General features: G+C 42.1%; 1 protein-coding gene and 1 long non-coding RNA gene across 3 annotated transcripts in view; one reads left to right on the forward strand and one right to left on the reverse strand.

Moving 5' to 3' along the window:
* LOC124787656 (MOB kinase activator-like 2) overlaps positions 1-11664 on the reverse strand; it is a 395585-nt gene extending 383921 nt beyond the window's left edge. The window contains exon 1 of the mRNA XM_047254458.1: positions 11499-11664. Within this exon, the coding sequence (XP_047110414.1) occupies positions 11499-11503 (5 nt within the window). The 5' untranslated portion in view covers positions 11504-11664. The remainder of the gene's footprint in view (positions 1-11498) is intronic.
* A 77-nt stretch (positions 11665-11741) lies between these two features.
* Positions 11742-18069, forward strand: part of LOC124787657 — a 48615-nt gene continuing 42287 nt past the window's right edge. For both annotated transcript variants that reach the window (XR_007015980.1, XR_007015979.1), the window contains exon 1: positions 11742-11930. This is a non-coding gene — a long non-coding RNA (uncharacterized LOC124787657). The remainder of the gene's footprint in view (positions 11931-18069) is intronic.

Here is an 18069-nt window from a genome sequence, read left to right on the forward strand (position 1 = left end):
GCTTATTACAATGAAATGTTCCAAAAATTGGGACTGTGCAATAATATCCAAATGCTGGGTACTTAGTAGAGTTCTGGATCAAGATGTACCGTAGGACTGCACAACAATGTAAAAGTACTGGGTTTCCAAGTAGAGTTCTAGGTCAGGAAAACAAAAAGAAATGTGCAAATCTAATTTTTGGCGGGAGAACTGGAAGTCATGGGAAAGGATCCTACTGGAGACCCTGCAAACGGTGCCTTGAAGCTAGGGTTCAGTCAAGAAAGGGAAGCCTCAAAAGCCCTAGTGTCAAAGAGGGTAAGTAAAATGAGATGGCACCAAACAGTTATATGCCTTACGAAGGTCAACAAAGAATGCAAGTATGAGATGATGTTTAGAAAAAACTTGTCTGGTTGCTGATTCCAATCCCTGGAAACTACAGTGATAGGTGGATGAAAGTCTCCACAATCATAATTGTCAGACAACCATCCTTTCAAGGAGTTTACAGAGCATGTTGATGAGGCTAATTGGTTGGTAGCTGTTGATGGACTTGAGGTTTTTACCTTGTTTAGGACTGGGATGGTTATATCTCACCACTGTGGAGGAAAAACATCTTCTAACCAAATACAGATGAAGACCCTGGGTAGGTGGCGTCTTTGAGTAACAGTCTGATGTTGCCCAGAGCAAATGATTATGAATCTAATCAGGGCCTTGGGCCCTATCGTGCAATGAGTCATGAGGTAAAATAGTTCCTAAAACATGAATGGTTCATTATACAATTTGACATAATGGGGTGAAGGATAGGAGATGTCTTCATTTTGTCTTTTACGAGTTTGAAAGGTTGCCAACTACGAAGAGGATGCAAACAAAGGGGAGTCACAAAGTGATCAGCAAGAATGAACACGTTAGTACAAACACCCTGCTGAAGCAACAGATCCAAAACAGTTGTCGATCTTTTGTGTCCCAGGAGACTACAAAGCTTGGTCCACATCTGGGATGAAGAGGCATATGTTCCCGAGGAGACAGTACTCCTAGCTTTCCTTATTACTGTGTACACTTAGACAGCGAGCCTTAGTGTAAAGCTCCTTGAAAGTGAAGAGGTTAGTCTATGTAGGATGTCGCTTGATACGTTGTGGGGCCTTACGACAATCCTGAATAGCTGATGCAATGTCTGTGTCCCCTACAGCACTGGCTTGTGGCAGAGGCGGGCTACAGAAACACAACAGAAATTCCAGTGGCACATATGATAGCTTGGGTGACACCTCCCACAACCCCATCTATGCAATCTGACAGAGAGGAGACAAAGGTGATAGCAGAAGTATACAACTCTTTGAAGAGTCCAACAAGTTAACTGTTCCATCGGGAGGTGGCGAGGGACTGACAGGATCACAAGAAAGTGTACACTGTCACAAATACTGTCATGTAGTGAGCACTGTAGAGAAACTATGAGATTGGGGGAAAAAGTATCAAGGTAAACAGCTACAAAGGTGCCATGGTCTGCACTGTGGCTTATGAGTAACATCATTGAGAAGAGAGAAATTAAAATTGGAAACAAGCTAGTCAATTCAGAAGGCCCCCTAATAGCCAGGGGCAGTGCACATTTGAATTCCCAAGTAGGAGAAACGGTGGGGAGAGTTGATGGATTAAGGTGGTCATCTAAGGTCAGTAAGTACCCTTCCTTGAAGTAAATAAATGATACAAATTGTAATGCTGGGTATCATTTGCACTCACACTGCTATTATTTCCAACATGGTACAGAGGAGAATCCACTCTCTGCTCACAAAACCTGTGCGTAAATAAGTGATACAAATTGTAACAGCGGGGCTCATTTGCACTCTCATTGCTGTTACTTCCAACACGGTATGGATGGGAATCCACTCTCTGGTCTCAAAACCTGTTTCAACAAAGCTACAAATTCCTCCAGATGCTCTCTTGGGACCACAACAGTTCTGACACAATACACAGAAAGATAGAAGAGTTGGCGAATGGTCATCAGTGAAATGTGTTTCCTAGAGAGCAACACAGATAACAGAGCAACAGGAAACTAACTGTTGTGGTCCTGGCAGGTGATAGTAATACCAATTGCAGCTTCATTAGATCATAATGGCGTGGGTGTCCTAGTTAGGTATAAAGGGGTCAGGACAAGGAACCACACACCAGTATCACTGTCTGTCACCAGTGGGGAATAGGAGGGGAGACTGGAACCATATCAATTTGGAGTCTCTTGGTTGGTTTCCAGAGAGAGGCGACCCTTGAATAGACTAGCACACTTCAGGGATTGGCAAGGGTTTCTGCAACTGACATAGACAGGTAGTACCGCACATAGTCAATTTCCACGAAGTGGCTGGCCACAGTCACCACAAATCAGGTTGTATGTAAATCGGGAACACATATGACCTAAGCACTGGCATTTAATGCATCACACCTGGTGGGGCAGAATATGACTTCATATCACAGCAGTAATGTGTCACTTTGACATTTTGGTTGGTTGGTTTGTAGATTAAAGGGATTAAACTGTGTGGTTATCAGTCACTTTTTCCTCAGTTACACAGTTCTCGAATTAAAGCCATACCCCAGAAGAATCCTATCAGTTGAAATCTAGGTATGGAACAAAATGTGTAAAACAAAGTGTTTAACCACACTGAAGGAGAAAGCAAAAGAAGCAAGTCAAAAGTGAAAATGTTAACTAAAAGGAAAAGATGGTAGAAGATGTAAAAACAATATAGCAGATGACCTGGGCTGGCTGATAGCAAGAATAAAAAAGGATGAGCCATCCACTTTGTAATACACTACAATCTCGAGCCTAAAAACACAAAGCAAGAAAAAACAGATGGTAGAAAGATAAACACCACATCGAACAGACAGCACCAGAGGGAGCAAGGAAGAGTTAAAATGCAGGTAGGGTCAAGGCCTGAGAGAGAAGGCCAGACGCCCACCCTTAGATTGAGTGATATAAAACCTCTCTCTAATAAAACTTAAAACTAAATCAGCCACTGAGGCACTGTGACCTAACACTGTAGATTGTGTCAGGAAGGTTAAAACAACATTTCAGGGTGGCTAGATTGAGACTGTCCAACAAGATGGGGACTGTTGTCAATCGAGCTGCAGTGACACTGGGGTGGGTTCTCGCATTGGAGGAGGTGACCATGATCAGCCAAGTATGGCCAATGTATAGTTGGCAAACAACAACAGAGTCCCTGCAAGTGGCTCGTATGAATGACCTCCACACATTCACTGGCTCCTCTATAGCACATAATATATATGGCGTACTTAGGGTGTGCCATTCGGTATTCCAGATCCTGAAAACTTTACGGTGAAAGACTGATCAGAGTTCAGTCTTTGGTGTGCCGATCTCCAGAGTTGGTTTACTGGTAGCCTCTTTGGCCAGCCTGTCAGCAAGATCATTTCCCGGCATTCAGGTATGTCCCAGTGGCCAGATAAAGGCCACCAAATGTCCATGGTTTTCAAGGGCATAAACAGACTCCCGGACAGTCATGACCAAATGATGGTGATGGAAGCACTGATCGAGAGCTTGTAGGCTGCTTAAGGAGGCCCTACAGAAGAGGAAGGACTCACCTGTGCAGGAGCGGAAACACTCATGAGCGCAAGAGATGGCTACCATCTCTGCAGTGAAAACACAGCAGCCATCCAGCAAGGGGCGCTGTTCAGTACATCCAGAACGAGTATAAGTGAAGCCAACATGACCGTTACCTTTGAGCCATCAGTGTAGACCATTTCTGAGCCCAGACCTTGCTGAAAGTAGACAAAAATTGGCAGCTGAGGGTCTCAGGAGGAACCGAGTTTTTGGGCCTTGCAACAGGTCCAGATGAAGCTGTGGTGGAGGCATGGACCATGGAAGTGTACGTGAGTGGACCCGGAGGAAAGATGGTAGAGAGAAAGATTCAAGTCCAGTGAGAAGGGACAGAATACGGACTGCAGTTGCAATCTCTGATCTGGGCCCCTGTTGCAGAAAACGGATCACTGTGTTAGGAAAAATGAGAGGATAATTTGTATGTTGAGGTGAGCTGCGAATGTGCACAGTAAAATTTGCAAGCAGTGTTGTTGCCTGATCTGCAATGGAGGAACCCCAGCTTCCATGCATAGGCTGTTCACTGGGCACATTCAGAAAGCTCCCACTGCAAGTCAAACTCCACATCTGACGAATCCCCCTTCAAAAACAGGGATGAATGCACTAAAGTCTACCTTGTTGTCTGGCGGACCACGAAGGATATGATGTGTGAATTAGGTTCTTTTGCCTTCCAAGCGTTTGCACACTTCTTTGTCTCTCTGCAGCATTAGATCCTAATGAAATATTAATTCATGTACCTGGTGGGTATTGAGGTAATAGATACATCATCAAGCTGTTTACAAGACAGTAATTCTTGGGAATGGGTACGATTAGATGTCTCAATTAAGATGAAACCACTTTGTAATTTGCTAAGGGTGTTCACTAAATATACTTTCAATATTCTCCACAAGGAGCACTGGTTTAGTGGAGAGAAATGAGCCTCGATCTGTTTGGAAGCAAACCAGAAATTATAGGGAATAACTGTCTCGCAAGTCACTTTGTGTTTTTCTTTTTCTTTCTTTTTTTCCTTCCTTCCAAGGAGGAAAAATCCTAATATCAATATGACTGGCACCGAAAAGTCTCCTGGGCCCTCACAGCCACTGGCTGACAACACTGTCAGTTCATTTTGTGATGCAAAAAACTCAATCATCGTGATGCCCATTCCAAACAAGGACTTTCCCCACAGGTGTCATCCAGCAGGTAAAAAGGCCACCTGGTATGATAACCACCACCCAAAGCCGTAGTACTTCTTAGTGGACAGGCACCTACTCCCCAGCATGAAAAGATATGTGACAGCTCATGCATCAATAGTGCAATTCCTGTGCGGTTAGGGATCTACCAATGTACGGGTACCTGATGACCTTCGGCATAGACTGGCTGCCATGTGGAGTATTTGGCGACCTTTCTTGTATGGGCATAAAATCTGTAATTTTAAGGTGGAAGTCAAACCCATATATGGTGAGTAAACACCAGAGAACTAAAGTCACTGAAGTTAAATAAAGTGAACAAAGTGGGAAAAGCCAGAATCAATAACCTACCAGGCTTGTCCTAGAGAATAAGTTAGAGAAAAAATAAGGTCAGGGAATAAAATTGCAGCAGAGGGAAGGAAGAAGTACTACAATGTCTTGGGGTCCAATGCTCGCCCCACATGGATACTCACAAAGAAGTTGTGACTTGCACCCCCCCCCCCCCCCCCCCCACTTTGAGAGGAGAAGACACTATGAAGTGAGATGGCTTTTGTGAAATGGCCTGATAGTGGAAGGGGAGGAGGGGGAGGGGGGGGAGGAAGGGAGGGGGGGAGGGGGGAGGGGGGGAGGGGGGGAGGGGGAGGGAGAGGGAGAGGGAGAGAGAGAGAGAGAGAGAGAGAGAGAGAGAGAGAGATGTATTTGAGGAAATGGCTACATAAGTCAAAGGCCTTCCAAACACAGCAACACCCACGAAGGGTTTAAGACAGCAACACAAGAGGGAGCATAAGAAAAGCTATACATACACCAAACTACCAACGGTGAAAGCAATTACAGCTATCAGAAACAAAAATGCTGCTGATGATGATGGCACTGATGGACAAGAAATCAAACAGGGTTATCTGGCAAGAGAAGAGAGTACATTCAAAATAATAATGGACATGTATGTGAGCAAAAAGAAATCAAAAGATTGGAAAGAATCCTTCATTATTCAATTTACTAGAAAGACGATTAAAGGGTACTGTATAACTACAGAGGCATCTCCTACTGAACATTGGACACAAGATAATCTGGACGTTTTTCTTGAACACGAAGGAATATCAGTTTAAGTCAAGCAGTGGAGACTATCAGATAGATTTCCAAACAAGGTCATCTTTACAAAATGGATCTTTGGGCTCATAAGGATAACAACACAGCCATAGGAAAGGTAAAACCATAGTAATTGATTTTTAACAAAGATATCATTTTGTCAACAGGAATACGTTACTGAATGTTTTCCCAAACTGAGGATTAATCACTGCACACATGAACTAATACAGTGGAAGATACAGCTTCTAGGGTCAAGTACCACAGCTCAGTGCTGAAATAAGGACAGGAGTTTGCCAAAAAATAGGTCGACACCATTTCTGTTCAAACTGGTTCTGGATTAAGTGTTCAAGCAATGAAGAAAAAAAACTGTGATTTTTAAAAGGTTTTCAAATTGATTAAAAGATAAAGCACAACATTCAGTGAACTATCAAGCCTTTGCTGAAGGTATGTCATTATTATACAAGAATGAATGCAAATAAATTGCACTGGAAGTCTAGCTGTAATTTCAGTGTTAATTGTCCTCAATATAGCATACAATAAAAGTAAGGTATCTGATGCACAAACCATCTGGAAGATTGAAGCTTAAGTGGTACTGAATACACAGAGCTTCCGGTACCAGGAGAAACATAATGGGTGATCTATATATGAAGAAGACTAGAACTGACTACAGAACTTATGATATGTTGTAAACACAACCTATGGAAAGACAAACCTATTAAATAATACCAAACTATGACATGCAATGTTGGCAATCAGAAACAGTAAGTAACATGAAATACACACAACCGACATAAGGGAGAGGATTTAAAACCCAATGCCTGGAAAAAAAGCTGATTTGCATTTACACCTGGAGCACAAAAAGAGTTTGGATAAACAACATCTTAACCACAAAGATATGCAACACAACATGCTTAACCAGGAACAACAGGCTAAACAAAATCAGGAAGACTGGAAAGCAGTTGCAAAAGGGGAACAAAATCCACACACAAAAATGCAAGATAGGTCCAAAATCATCAGTGGAATGACACCAGTATCAAAACTTAGATCAAGGAAATATCGAGAACCAGATTGTGCGATAAAATGACACGGTATTGAGAAAAAAGAAGAAAAGGGAGAAATATTAAGTCATCTGAGATATAGAACAAGCTCAGGTTGGGTGCTGGGTGGGAAAGGAAATCAGCAGTGCTCCTTTCAACAGAAATATCCAATGAACGTCTGAACTTTTCAGATTCAGCTTAACGTGAAGAATCTAGGCATACACTACATCCTCCTAAGTACGGCTCCTGTAGGGATCAAGAAGACAAGAGTTGAGTAACAGTGCACACACAGGCTCATCATTCTCCCTGTGCTCCTACATAAATGGAACAAGAAGCTCTAATGTGTAGGCTAGTACAATGAAAAGTACCATCTGCCTTACAAGTCACAGTGGTTTGCGGACTGTAGACACAGAACTATCTTGGTATTTGCCTTAACCAATTTGGGGAAACCTAGCAAAATGGGGTGCAAGACCAGGATTTGAACTACAATCCTTCCGAATAATAGCCCAGTGTCTTAAACCATTTGACCAGCTCTCACAGCATGGGGGAGGAAAGAAGACACACTGAGCAAATCAATCATGAAACTACAGAGTCAAAACATACAGAAAAAATATAGGGTGATATAACAATATTTTAATCAAGAAATGTATACTGGAACACATCTGACATTTGTCTTTGCAAGGAATGTAGAAAAATTGTTGTGAGAAATGTATTATCTGTTCTACCAAATGTTTTGGCAAAAACACAATCTCATTCTTATTCTGAGTAGGCCTACTGTGTTGGTGAATTATTTCTAGTCATGTTTCCAGAATGAGATTTTCACTCTGCAGCAGAGTGTGTGCTGATATGAAACTTCCTGGCAGATTAAAACTGTGTGCCGGACCGAGACTCGAACTCGGGACCTTTGCCTTTTGCAGGCAAGTGCTCTACCATCTGAGCTACCCAAGCACGACTCACGCCCTGTCCTCACAGCTTTTACTTCTGCCAGTACCTCGTCTCCTACCTTACAAACTTTACAGAAGCTCTCCTGTGAACCTTGCAGAACTATTCGTGCTTGGGTAGCTCAGATGGTAGAGCACTTGCCCGTGAAAGGTAAAAGTCCCGAATTCGAGCCTCGGTCCGGCACACAGTTTTAATCTGCCAGGAAGTTTTATTTCTACTGAGTTAAGTAGGAAACTGCACCAAAATGTACATCATATAATATACCACCTGAGAGTGCAGCCGTACAGGACTGTCAGTGGAATGAAAAATTAACATGAAATGAACAGCAATACAGCTCTACAAACAAAGTTCATATGGACTCACGTTTTTGATGCACAGAAGTCATTTCCCCATATGGAAAATAACTAATAAGTAGCTATATATGTTCTGTAGCCAACAACAGTGAAAACTGGACTAATGAGAATGGTAATAATTAGACTCAGTTAGTTGATGGCCCAATCCAACAGGGTTAGCCTCAAACTTTCAAAAACTTGCTACAGTAAACACAATAAAAATGACAACTTCTGCCTGTAATTTACACAGAAATATTCTTTAATGAAACATTTTATTAACATATAAGTTGTATACTATTGTAGAACCATTTCCTGCTCCACTTTTATCCAATATGAATAAAATATGTTACATAAATACACATTCGAAGATGAAGACCCCCTCCTCTATACCAGGTGAATTTATTCTGTGACATAGCAGCATGTGTGTTTCAGTCACTGCTTATGTACCAATGCAGGGCAAACCATATTTATTATACGGTCAATTGTTCTACTGACTCATTCAGCTGCCTTTTCTTCCCGCGTACAGAACTAGAACATTGCAAACAACAAATAATCAGTTTCAGCAGAGAAAATAGAATGACATGTCACATATGTACATTTCACAGCTAGCTTTGGTGGATGACCAACTGCATAATATTAGGGCATCCATTAAATAGTGGTAGATTTGTAATAATCCTGCAAGGGAGGTGACCCTGCACAATAAATTGCTGCTCAGACTTACTTTCTGAGCAACATGTTTTACAATCAACTATATTGCTTCAGCACTGTAAAACCTTATTTGAATCCATTCCACAGATTACAAAAAGTATTGTAATAGCCCATAATAGCAAATAAAGTGTCAAAGAGGAGAAATTTGGGGATGCTGGTATGTCTAAATGTACAAATGTATACCAACAATTTTAACAGAAAGGTTTATATTGCCAGAAAAATAGATCAGCTCTGCTGAAATATTTATCAAACATTTAACATCTCCTTAGTTTGGAAGTCGATGAGATTGGCACAAAATAGGCAAAAGCTGCTATTTCCTAACTGAACTAAATGTTTCTCACACAAAATACATTGCTCTTCACGAAAAATGAAAGGCTGCAGTAGTGTGTTATTCCTGATAGTACTTACACTGAAGATATTTCACAAACTAAATCAGGCCTTATGAACAGGTACCGACCATTACATGATGAAATTTAGGTATACATGGCTTGATGGCAATGTCTGCCTTATCATAATAACAAACCTTGTGCATAAAAAGTCTGGTGTTCAAGAACCATGCAAAACATGGATATATTCTTATAAGCTTACAGACTGCTCAGTAGCCTATACCCACGCAAAAGTTTTCGTGGATAACTTGAAAAGTATGTTCACTGAAGGTTATATTGTTAGACCTCTTGCATGTTAACTCACACGTAGCTCTGCCTGTGAATCTAATTTAATTTATGAAAACCATCTAGGCTATATTTACAAGACACTCACAACCACATCTCTTTCCCTCATTTGCAACTTAGTCTGACATAATTTGTGTAAGATATTTTTGTAAGTGAAAGAGAATGGAGACAGTGGTAGGTCAAAGCTATGAGACAGTCCACAATAAATACTCCGCGTACGCAACTACAGTGGCAAAAACACGAACTCTGAAATGCAGCAAATTGCCCTTCACATATTTTTATCCTATCACAAATGTTCAACAAAGGAAAAGGAGTTTTTTCCCTTCCATCATGGATTCATTTCTGCTAAAGTTTTTGTATACTACTAATTTTATTGTCGTCATAGTTACCAATATTATGACAATGTTGCTATTTGAGGAACACACGCTTGTGTATCTGCAAGAAGTCCACTTTGCAGACAATTACTTGATACCAAGTTCCTCAGATCAAAACAGCAATGGCATTCAGAACGTACCTTCTTCTTGTTACAAAAAATGCAAAATAGATTTTTAATTTTTGGCACAGATTTGAATTCCTAAATCCTTTGTTGAACAGCATATATATATATATATATATATATATATATATATATATATATATATATATATATATATAAAAAATCAGTAACCTCAAATGAGTGAGTGGATAACTTGAGTTACGAATCGAAAAACATCTTACTGATGTTAATTTAGATCAACAACACTCTCTTGAATACTTTATCAGTTTCCTACAAATATTGGTATCAAAACACCATTATACGACTTGGATACAGTATGGTTTAATATTACTAATTTGCAATAACAACGGAAAGTTCTTTAGAAGTATGTGACAAGGCCACACTGAGGAATGAATTACACCCAACGTTTTACATGTTACGCTGTCACCAACATAATCACGGCCGTGAAATATATTTGCTGCTACATTAGGATCATGGGTTTCTTCGTGTTATTTTTTCATTTCTCATGCAAATATACCGAAGTGAGACACAGAATAAACAAAAACCTTCGAAGAATGTAAAACATCGTCATTAAAAGCGTTATAAAACAAGCAGAACACAAGTTAGCAAGGCGGCCAGGCAACCAAATATCCTTCTTCATAGATACATGAAAACAAAAAAATGCAGTACCTTCCCCATTATTGATGAAGAATTTTACTTGGTACAAAAGTCCAAGGGCCGTTTCACAAACAACAAGACTTGGCAGTTACCTCATCCACAAACTCACACAAATGTTTAGAAACGAAGCACGATTTCGTGCAAGAGTTTTAGACGTAGAAATTCAAGAAGTGTAATGCTACGATTTGGTGCATAAATTTTTCTTGCTCTGAAACATTAGACGTAATTCGACAAGTTGGCATTCTTTTCAAACAATGGATGAAAACCTGAAACTTAAGTCCACTGAGTAAGCGCTCAAACCGAGACGGTAACAGCAACAGTTCTGATGTACAACATATTAAAAAACGCTATGAAATTGAGACCTTCGTTTAATAGTTACATGTCATACAATTTCCTAAAGTTTTATTCATTTTACGTTTCCCTTGCAAAATTTTCACGATACCAAATACTATAATTCAATCGCATTTGTTCGCAAAAGTATTAAAGTTTGGTACGAGAGTTTTATTTTGATGTGCCAGATCATTATTACATATCCAATTATGATGTCAAGCTTTCATGTGATATTGTTGTTGGTGTTCCTCTTAGGGAAAAATAATCTGCTGTGGATCTGTCGCAGAAAAGTTATTTTTGTACAGACTACTTCAGTACTACAATCGATATAAGCAATGTACTGAACGAACGAAGGCTCTAATTCAAATGTCATAACAATACTTAGTGCTGTCAACGTGATAACAGTGCTGTCAGGAGTCTTGACATTTCAGTTTACATCCCCTGCACAGGAGAGGACTTCAGGTACTTCGAAAATATAGCGATTTTCTATGTTTTTGTGAACACTCACCCCATAAACCAGTCCACGGTATCGCGGAGATATTCGGGTAGCCTATCCAGTTTGAAGACTTTTCAAATGTCACTTTCCAACAAAACCAAATCACTAATGATTTTGCTTCACACGTCCCGTCCACTGCACACAAAAAATAAACATGGCGTCTGACCAAGGAATAATGTTCCCACAATTCTCCCTTAAAAAAACAAATAGCTCAGAGCGATCTCTCGGTGAAATTTGGCACTACGTGTACACAATAGGTGGAAGTAAGAAGCTGCGCTAGGAAGCAAAGCGCATCTCTTAATTAGTTATTGTTAGCATACTGTATAGAAAGAAGTTCCGACTGACTTCATAACACCGGTTGCTGTCTTCTGCCCTGTGGGAGAGATTCTTAGATGAAGCATGTATCAGATAAATACTTCAAATATATTTCTAATGCGACTGAAGGTAATTGGAATGTCGTAGAATCATATACAACTAACATTCACGAAGTAACATTTTTACTGTGGTAACACCGATTTGTATATTGCTGGTGTCAGTGGAGATATAACAATATCACAGGTATCGAATATCAGTGTTATTCAAATTAACCGAGGTTCTGATATAGTTGTCCCACTAACTTATTCCTTCAGCCCGAAACGGATGAGAAGTCTTTTCTTACTGTGTCTGCTTTAAATTTTTCCATTTGTTTGAAACACTTTTTGACACAGTTCATTCATGAAACGCCTTAAAAAAGCATATCAAAACAGAAACAAAGGATGTTGAAATGTGATACGTTGGATTCCAGTGGAGCTTCATGTCAGTGTGTGTGTGTGTGTCTGTGTGTGTGTGTGTCAAAGGACAAAAATCTGTACGAAGATGAGTGAAGACTACTTCATCACATGGAGACAGGAAGGAGGTATCCCATGGTTGGACTATCGCTGTCACTTACCACAGCTTGTTGTTTGTCACTGTCTGGCTTTGTCTCTCCATCATAATTACCTTCTGTGTTGACACAAAATTGTTATCTTGATTGAATACTTTGTCAGCTCTCATGCTCCTCTCGGTCCTCTAGTGTCCCAGTACATAGCAGAGTATGTACCACGCCTTTCTCCTGGATATACAGTATCATAAGTTTGGGTTAACGTATTTACAAAGTACATGAGTAGGAAAAAACGGACTTCCCATCAGCCTTTGATTTCACCTAATTAATTTCGTTCTCCATCACCCACATTCAGCACACTACTCCGAAAAATGACTTTGGAGCCGAATTCCATCTGCAGGGCGTGAAAAATTACAAAAAACTGAAGATTGTATCCATTCATTCCACCATCAATAAACACATTAGTGTATGTGGAGTACTCAGAACAAATGCAATTAATAGACCGTTTTAAAAACTGTTGCCAAAATGCTTATTTTGCAATAACCTATTGTGTCTTAAGTTTAACCCCATACGTAGTTTTTCCATATATTCCTTTGTTGTAGTGCGAACATATGCTGAGAAGTGGGTAGCCTCTGGCCTACCGGAGAGTGTACTGATAACCCTACTTCTGGCATAAGTGGTGTGGATGTAAAACTATTGTTAAAGGTTTGTTTATCATCAGGATTTGATAACTGCAAAACTAATATATCATCATATGTTTCAGATAACGGTAATGAGGTACCAGTGAATGTGAATGTTGCATTTTAATGATTGGTTTTATAGGTACTGCTAATCAATTTTTAGCACACTTATTAAGAAATGGGCACTGATGATTTTGCGGTTTAGCTCCCTAAATTGAATCCATCAGTGTACCAATTGCAACAATCTCCATAAATGTGGACAATTCTTGAAACCTTCAGAGTTGAGAAAGTTTCATTTCAATTATCTACGTCTAGTTCTGCGTTATGTCCCTGGTGGGCCATTCACTGCCAACCAGCTGTTTTGTCATTCTCTGCCAGTGGTGGCATTTGGATGGAAGTATGGAGGGTATATGGTCAGCACTCTGCTCTTCCTCGTATTATGAGTTTCCCAGATCTTGGAGCTGTTACTTCTCATCCAAGTTGGTCCTCAGGTTTCACACAAGGCTGAGTGCACTCTGTCCCAGTCCTCCCACCATGGAAAAATCCCTGGCAGTATATGGAATAGAACCCCCATCCTCCACATTGTAGTGATTATATCTACTTGAACATGACAATAATTTAATTGTGATATGATTAGGATGGCTGACTTGCCAAGGGGTCTCCTATCACAGTTGACCTACATGTCTCGCAGTTCTAATTTTCATATTATGAAAAAGATAGATTGCTACACAATGTATAGAGGAGCCATTGAGTCATAGACAGGCTACATTTAAGCCTTTGGTCGATAGGTTTTCTCCTGAAGTAGATCACACACACACGCACATGACTACTATCTCTGGCTTAAATGTACAGCATTCTTATCTTTCTGCCTGTCTGTGACCCATCATCCCTTTTGCATAGTGAGTAGCAATCTCTCCTTTTTGTAATATTATTGTTAATCCATCCTGGATTTCTCATTGTTAGATCTAACTGTAAGATCTAAACACTTGAAAGAATGGTTAAAAATAGATTAGAATGGTGGACGGATAGGAATAATATTCTGCTTCAGACCCAGTTTGAATTTCAGAAGGAAAAGAGTGCTCTTGTCAACATAGGGGATTTGACTATTAATATTCAGTGGACCTTCATGAAATTTTTTTTCCTGTTTTTGGCCTTCTGTGATATAGCTGGAGCCTATGACAATGTGAAAATCACAGTATTGGAATGAAAAGTTGCTTCAATCAGTTCACGTCTGAGACTAATGTGTAGATTTAAGTCTTTGCTCTCAGAAAGAAAAATTTGTTTTAAGTGCAATGGAAATGTCATCAAATCTCGAATAGTCAACAATGGACTCCTTCAGGGAGCCATTCTGAGCACTCTCCCATGCATAGTGTAAACGCAAGACCTTGAAAAATGTATCTCACCAAGAGATCCTGGTTCGGAAACCCCTGAGGAATCTGCGTGATGTTGGTAGGTGCAATAGAACAGAATTAAATATTACTTCATTTATTTCTCTGTATAGTTCACTGCATCAGCCTGTGGCCGGTCCAGCGACTTCTAGTTACTGAGTTGCCACTCATAGTATGGAAGGATGGAAGGCATGCCCCTCCTGAAGCTCTGTGTAAGGATGGCGGTGGCCACTGTGTGTGTGTGTGTGTGTGTGTGTGTGTGTGTGTGTGTGTGTGTGAGAGAGAGAGAGAGAGAGAGAGAGAGAGAGAGAGAGAGAGAGAGAGTGTGTGTATGTGTTGTGTTTCACATGCTGTTCTGGGAGTACGCTGCCCCTCCCTGGTCACTGCCCGTGTTGTGTCATCAGATTCAAATGAACAGCGATGCCCCCCCTGTGGGTCCAGGGGTTAGAATAGGCCCTAGGTATTCCTACCTGTCGTAAGAAGTGACTAAAGGGAATCTCACACGTTTTGGCCTTCGTTTGATGGTCTCCTTTTGGATTTGACCTCCATTCTTCTAATTTTTCCCAAAGACCGAGCCATTTGAAAAGGGCGCTTTACATGGTGCATCGTGTCTGTATGCACTGAGGCCTCTTGCATCCTTCGTCGACATAATCCTCACTTCCGCTCATTCTCCAGCTGTTGGGCGAGGTCACCCTCCTGGGTGCATTTTCCTCCATCCACTGTGCAGTATCGTTTTCTTCACTGATGATGATAATGAACTTGTTTTCTTGTTTTTGCACCTGATATTGAACATGATAGCCAGTCCATTGTGGTGTGGCCACCATGTACCCTGTTGGTTGTAGCCCCATGTCTACACAGGGGTCGCTCTGCTGATGCCTGCACCATTAACTGCCCACGTGCGCCAAGGAGTAGATGCCTGTCACCCTGGGGCCTCGGGAATCCTGGCAATGGCCATCCTGCCAGGTGCCCTTTGCTGCAGCCAGGTGGCTTCTGTGGAGATGGCCCCTGGTTAGAGTGCGTGGCATCAGGGCGGAAGACGCAATGAAGTGTACTACGTCATCTCTTGCTGGTGGCCCAACGCCAGCAGCCTCTAAGTGGCCGAGGTCCAACTACAATGCGAAGAAGTATGACCCCAAATTGTTCTCTTCCCTGGCCATACCATGGGAGGAATGCCAGGCTAAGGATGGCAACAAATCTTACTCCCCCTGGTACCTTGTATGTACGAGAGCTGATGGGGCATCCTTCATGTCAACGAAGCCTCAGTTTTTTATGGAGCATTTAGAGGCCAAGTTTGAGGAGGTGGAGGGATTTTTCAAAATGCGATCAGGGTTAGTCTTGATAAAAACAGCATCCTCTGACCAGTCACGGGCATTACTCGCTTGTGGCAAGTTTGGGGATGTTTCTGTTATCATTAAGCCCCATAAGAGCTTAAATATGGACCAGTGTATTATATTCCACAGGAACCTTCTTTTGCAGTCTGACGACGAGCTGTGCACCAATTTAGAGTGGCGTGGTGTTCATTTCATCCGGCGCGTCCATCGGGGTCCGAGGGATAACCAGGTTGCCACCGGTGTCTTCATCTTGGCCTTCGAGGGTGACACCTTGCCTGAGAAGGTCAAGGTGATGGTATACCAGTGTGATGTCAAGCCATATATTCCTCCCCTGATGCGGTGCTTTAAGTGCTGCAAGTTCAGACATATGTCTTCCTGTTGTGCTTCCGGTGTCATGCGTCACAACTGTGGGCGTCCAACACATCCCAATACTTCATGTGCCCTGTCTCCTCTCTGTGACAACTGTGGATAGCACCATTCCCCTTGCTCACCAGACTGCAGGGTTCTCCAGAAGGAATGGAAAATCATGGAATACAAGACCCTGGACAGACTGACCTACACTGAGGCTAAGAGGAAATTTGACCACCTACATCCTGTACCTCCGACATCATCTTATGCCGCCACTATGATAACAGTTCTAGCCCCATCCGTTCAGTCAATTCCCGTCAGCTCTCAGAGTCTCAAGACTACACATGCCCCCTTGATGGTGGGGGGCACTTCCCTACCTGTTGCTCCCGCACCACCTACCTCGGGAGCACTGCCTCCCCAACAATCAGGGACATCAGTCTCCACTTCTCAGCCAGAAAAGTATGTCTTCTTCGGCTACTCTCACTAGGAAGGGGTCCCTTGGGTTCCTCAGATCCCTCCCTTCCCAGTTTTCTACTAGTGGGAAAGATGACAGCCACCAGTGACTGAAGTGCCCAAAAGCAGATGGTCGTAGGACTTCATGATCGTCCTCAGTCCTGGAGACTGAATCAAAGAAGCCCTCCCAGCCAGAGAAACTCAAGGAACAGTGAGAGAAATAAAAAAAGGATACCCCTAACAACAAGAAAATTGCCATGGTACCCACACCGCCGCTACCTACGAGCTCTGCATCTGAGGGAGAGGTGGAGATTCTGGCATCCACTGAGGACCTAGATCTCGGCAGACCCTCAGACGCAATGGATATAGACTGCTCAGGAACTAAATCGTTGGCAGCAGGTGACCCTGAGGTGTAAACTGCCTCATTGAGCCTTTCATGCCTTCACTGCCTCATGAAAACGTCATCATCCAGTGGAATTGCTGCTGTTTCTTCCATCTCCTGGCTGAGCTATGGCAATTGTTAAACTTTACACCTGCTTTCTGCATTTCCCTCCAGGAAACCTGGTTCCCAGCAATGCAGACCCCTGCCCTCCGAGGCTATAGGGGATATTACAAGAACCATAGCGAATATAATAGTGTGTCAAGTGGAGTTTGCATCTATGTCCTGAACTCAGTATGTAAGGAACCTGTACCCCTTCACACTCTTCTTGAAGCTGTGGCTGTCAGGATAAGGACGATGCCAGAAATAACTGTCCACAACGTATATCTTCCTCCAGATGGTGTGGTACCCCTGAACGTCTTAACTGCACTGATTCATCAACTCCCTTAACCTTTCTTACTTTTGGGAGATTTTAATGCCCGTAACCCCTTGTAGGATGGCACCATACTTACTGGCTGAGGTAGAGAGGTCAAAAATTTACTATCTTAGCTTGACTTCTGCCTGCTAAATACTGGGGCTCGCACACATTTCAATGTGGTTCATGGCACTTATTCGGCCACTGATGTATCACTTTGCAGCCCAGGACTTCTCCCATCTGTCTACTGGAGAGTCCATGATGACTTATGTTGTAGTAACCACTTCCCATCTTCCTCTCACTCCCCCGACATCATGCCCACAGATGCCTACCCAGATGAGCTGTAAAGAAGGCAGACTGGGAAGCTTTCACCTCTGCTGTCACTGTTGAATCTCCCCTACATGGTACCATCGATGTGGTGGTTGAGTGGTCACTAGAACGATCGTTTCTGCTGCGGAAAACGCGATCCCTTGTTCCTTGGGCTGCTCCCGACATTGCCAAGAGCATTAAAGAGTGTAGGTGGGCTCTACAGCAGCATAAGTGGCACCCATCTCTGGAGCACCTAATAGATTTTAAACAGCTCCATGCTCTCGTTCACCAGCTTATAAAATGATGGGTCTCACCCATTGGGTGCCACACGTCACCTTCCTGAGTCTGGACAAAGATCAGACTTGTTTTTGGGTACCAGACCCCCAACAGTTGTCCCTGGTGTTACCATCGATGGTGTGTT

This window comes from Schistocerca piceifrons, chromosome 3, assembly GCF_021461385.2.
Source record: "Schistocerca piceifrons isolate TAMUIC-IGC-003096 chromosome 3, iqSchPice1.1, whole genome shotgun sequence".
NCBI classification, from domain to species: Eukaryota; Metazoa; Arthropoda; class Insecta; order Orthoptera; family Acrididae; genus Schistocerca; species Schistocerca piceifrons.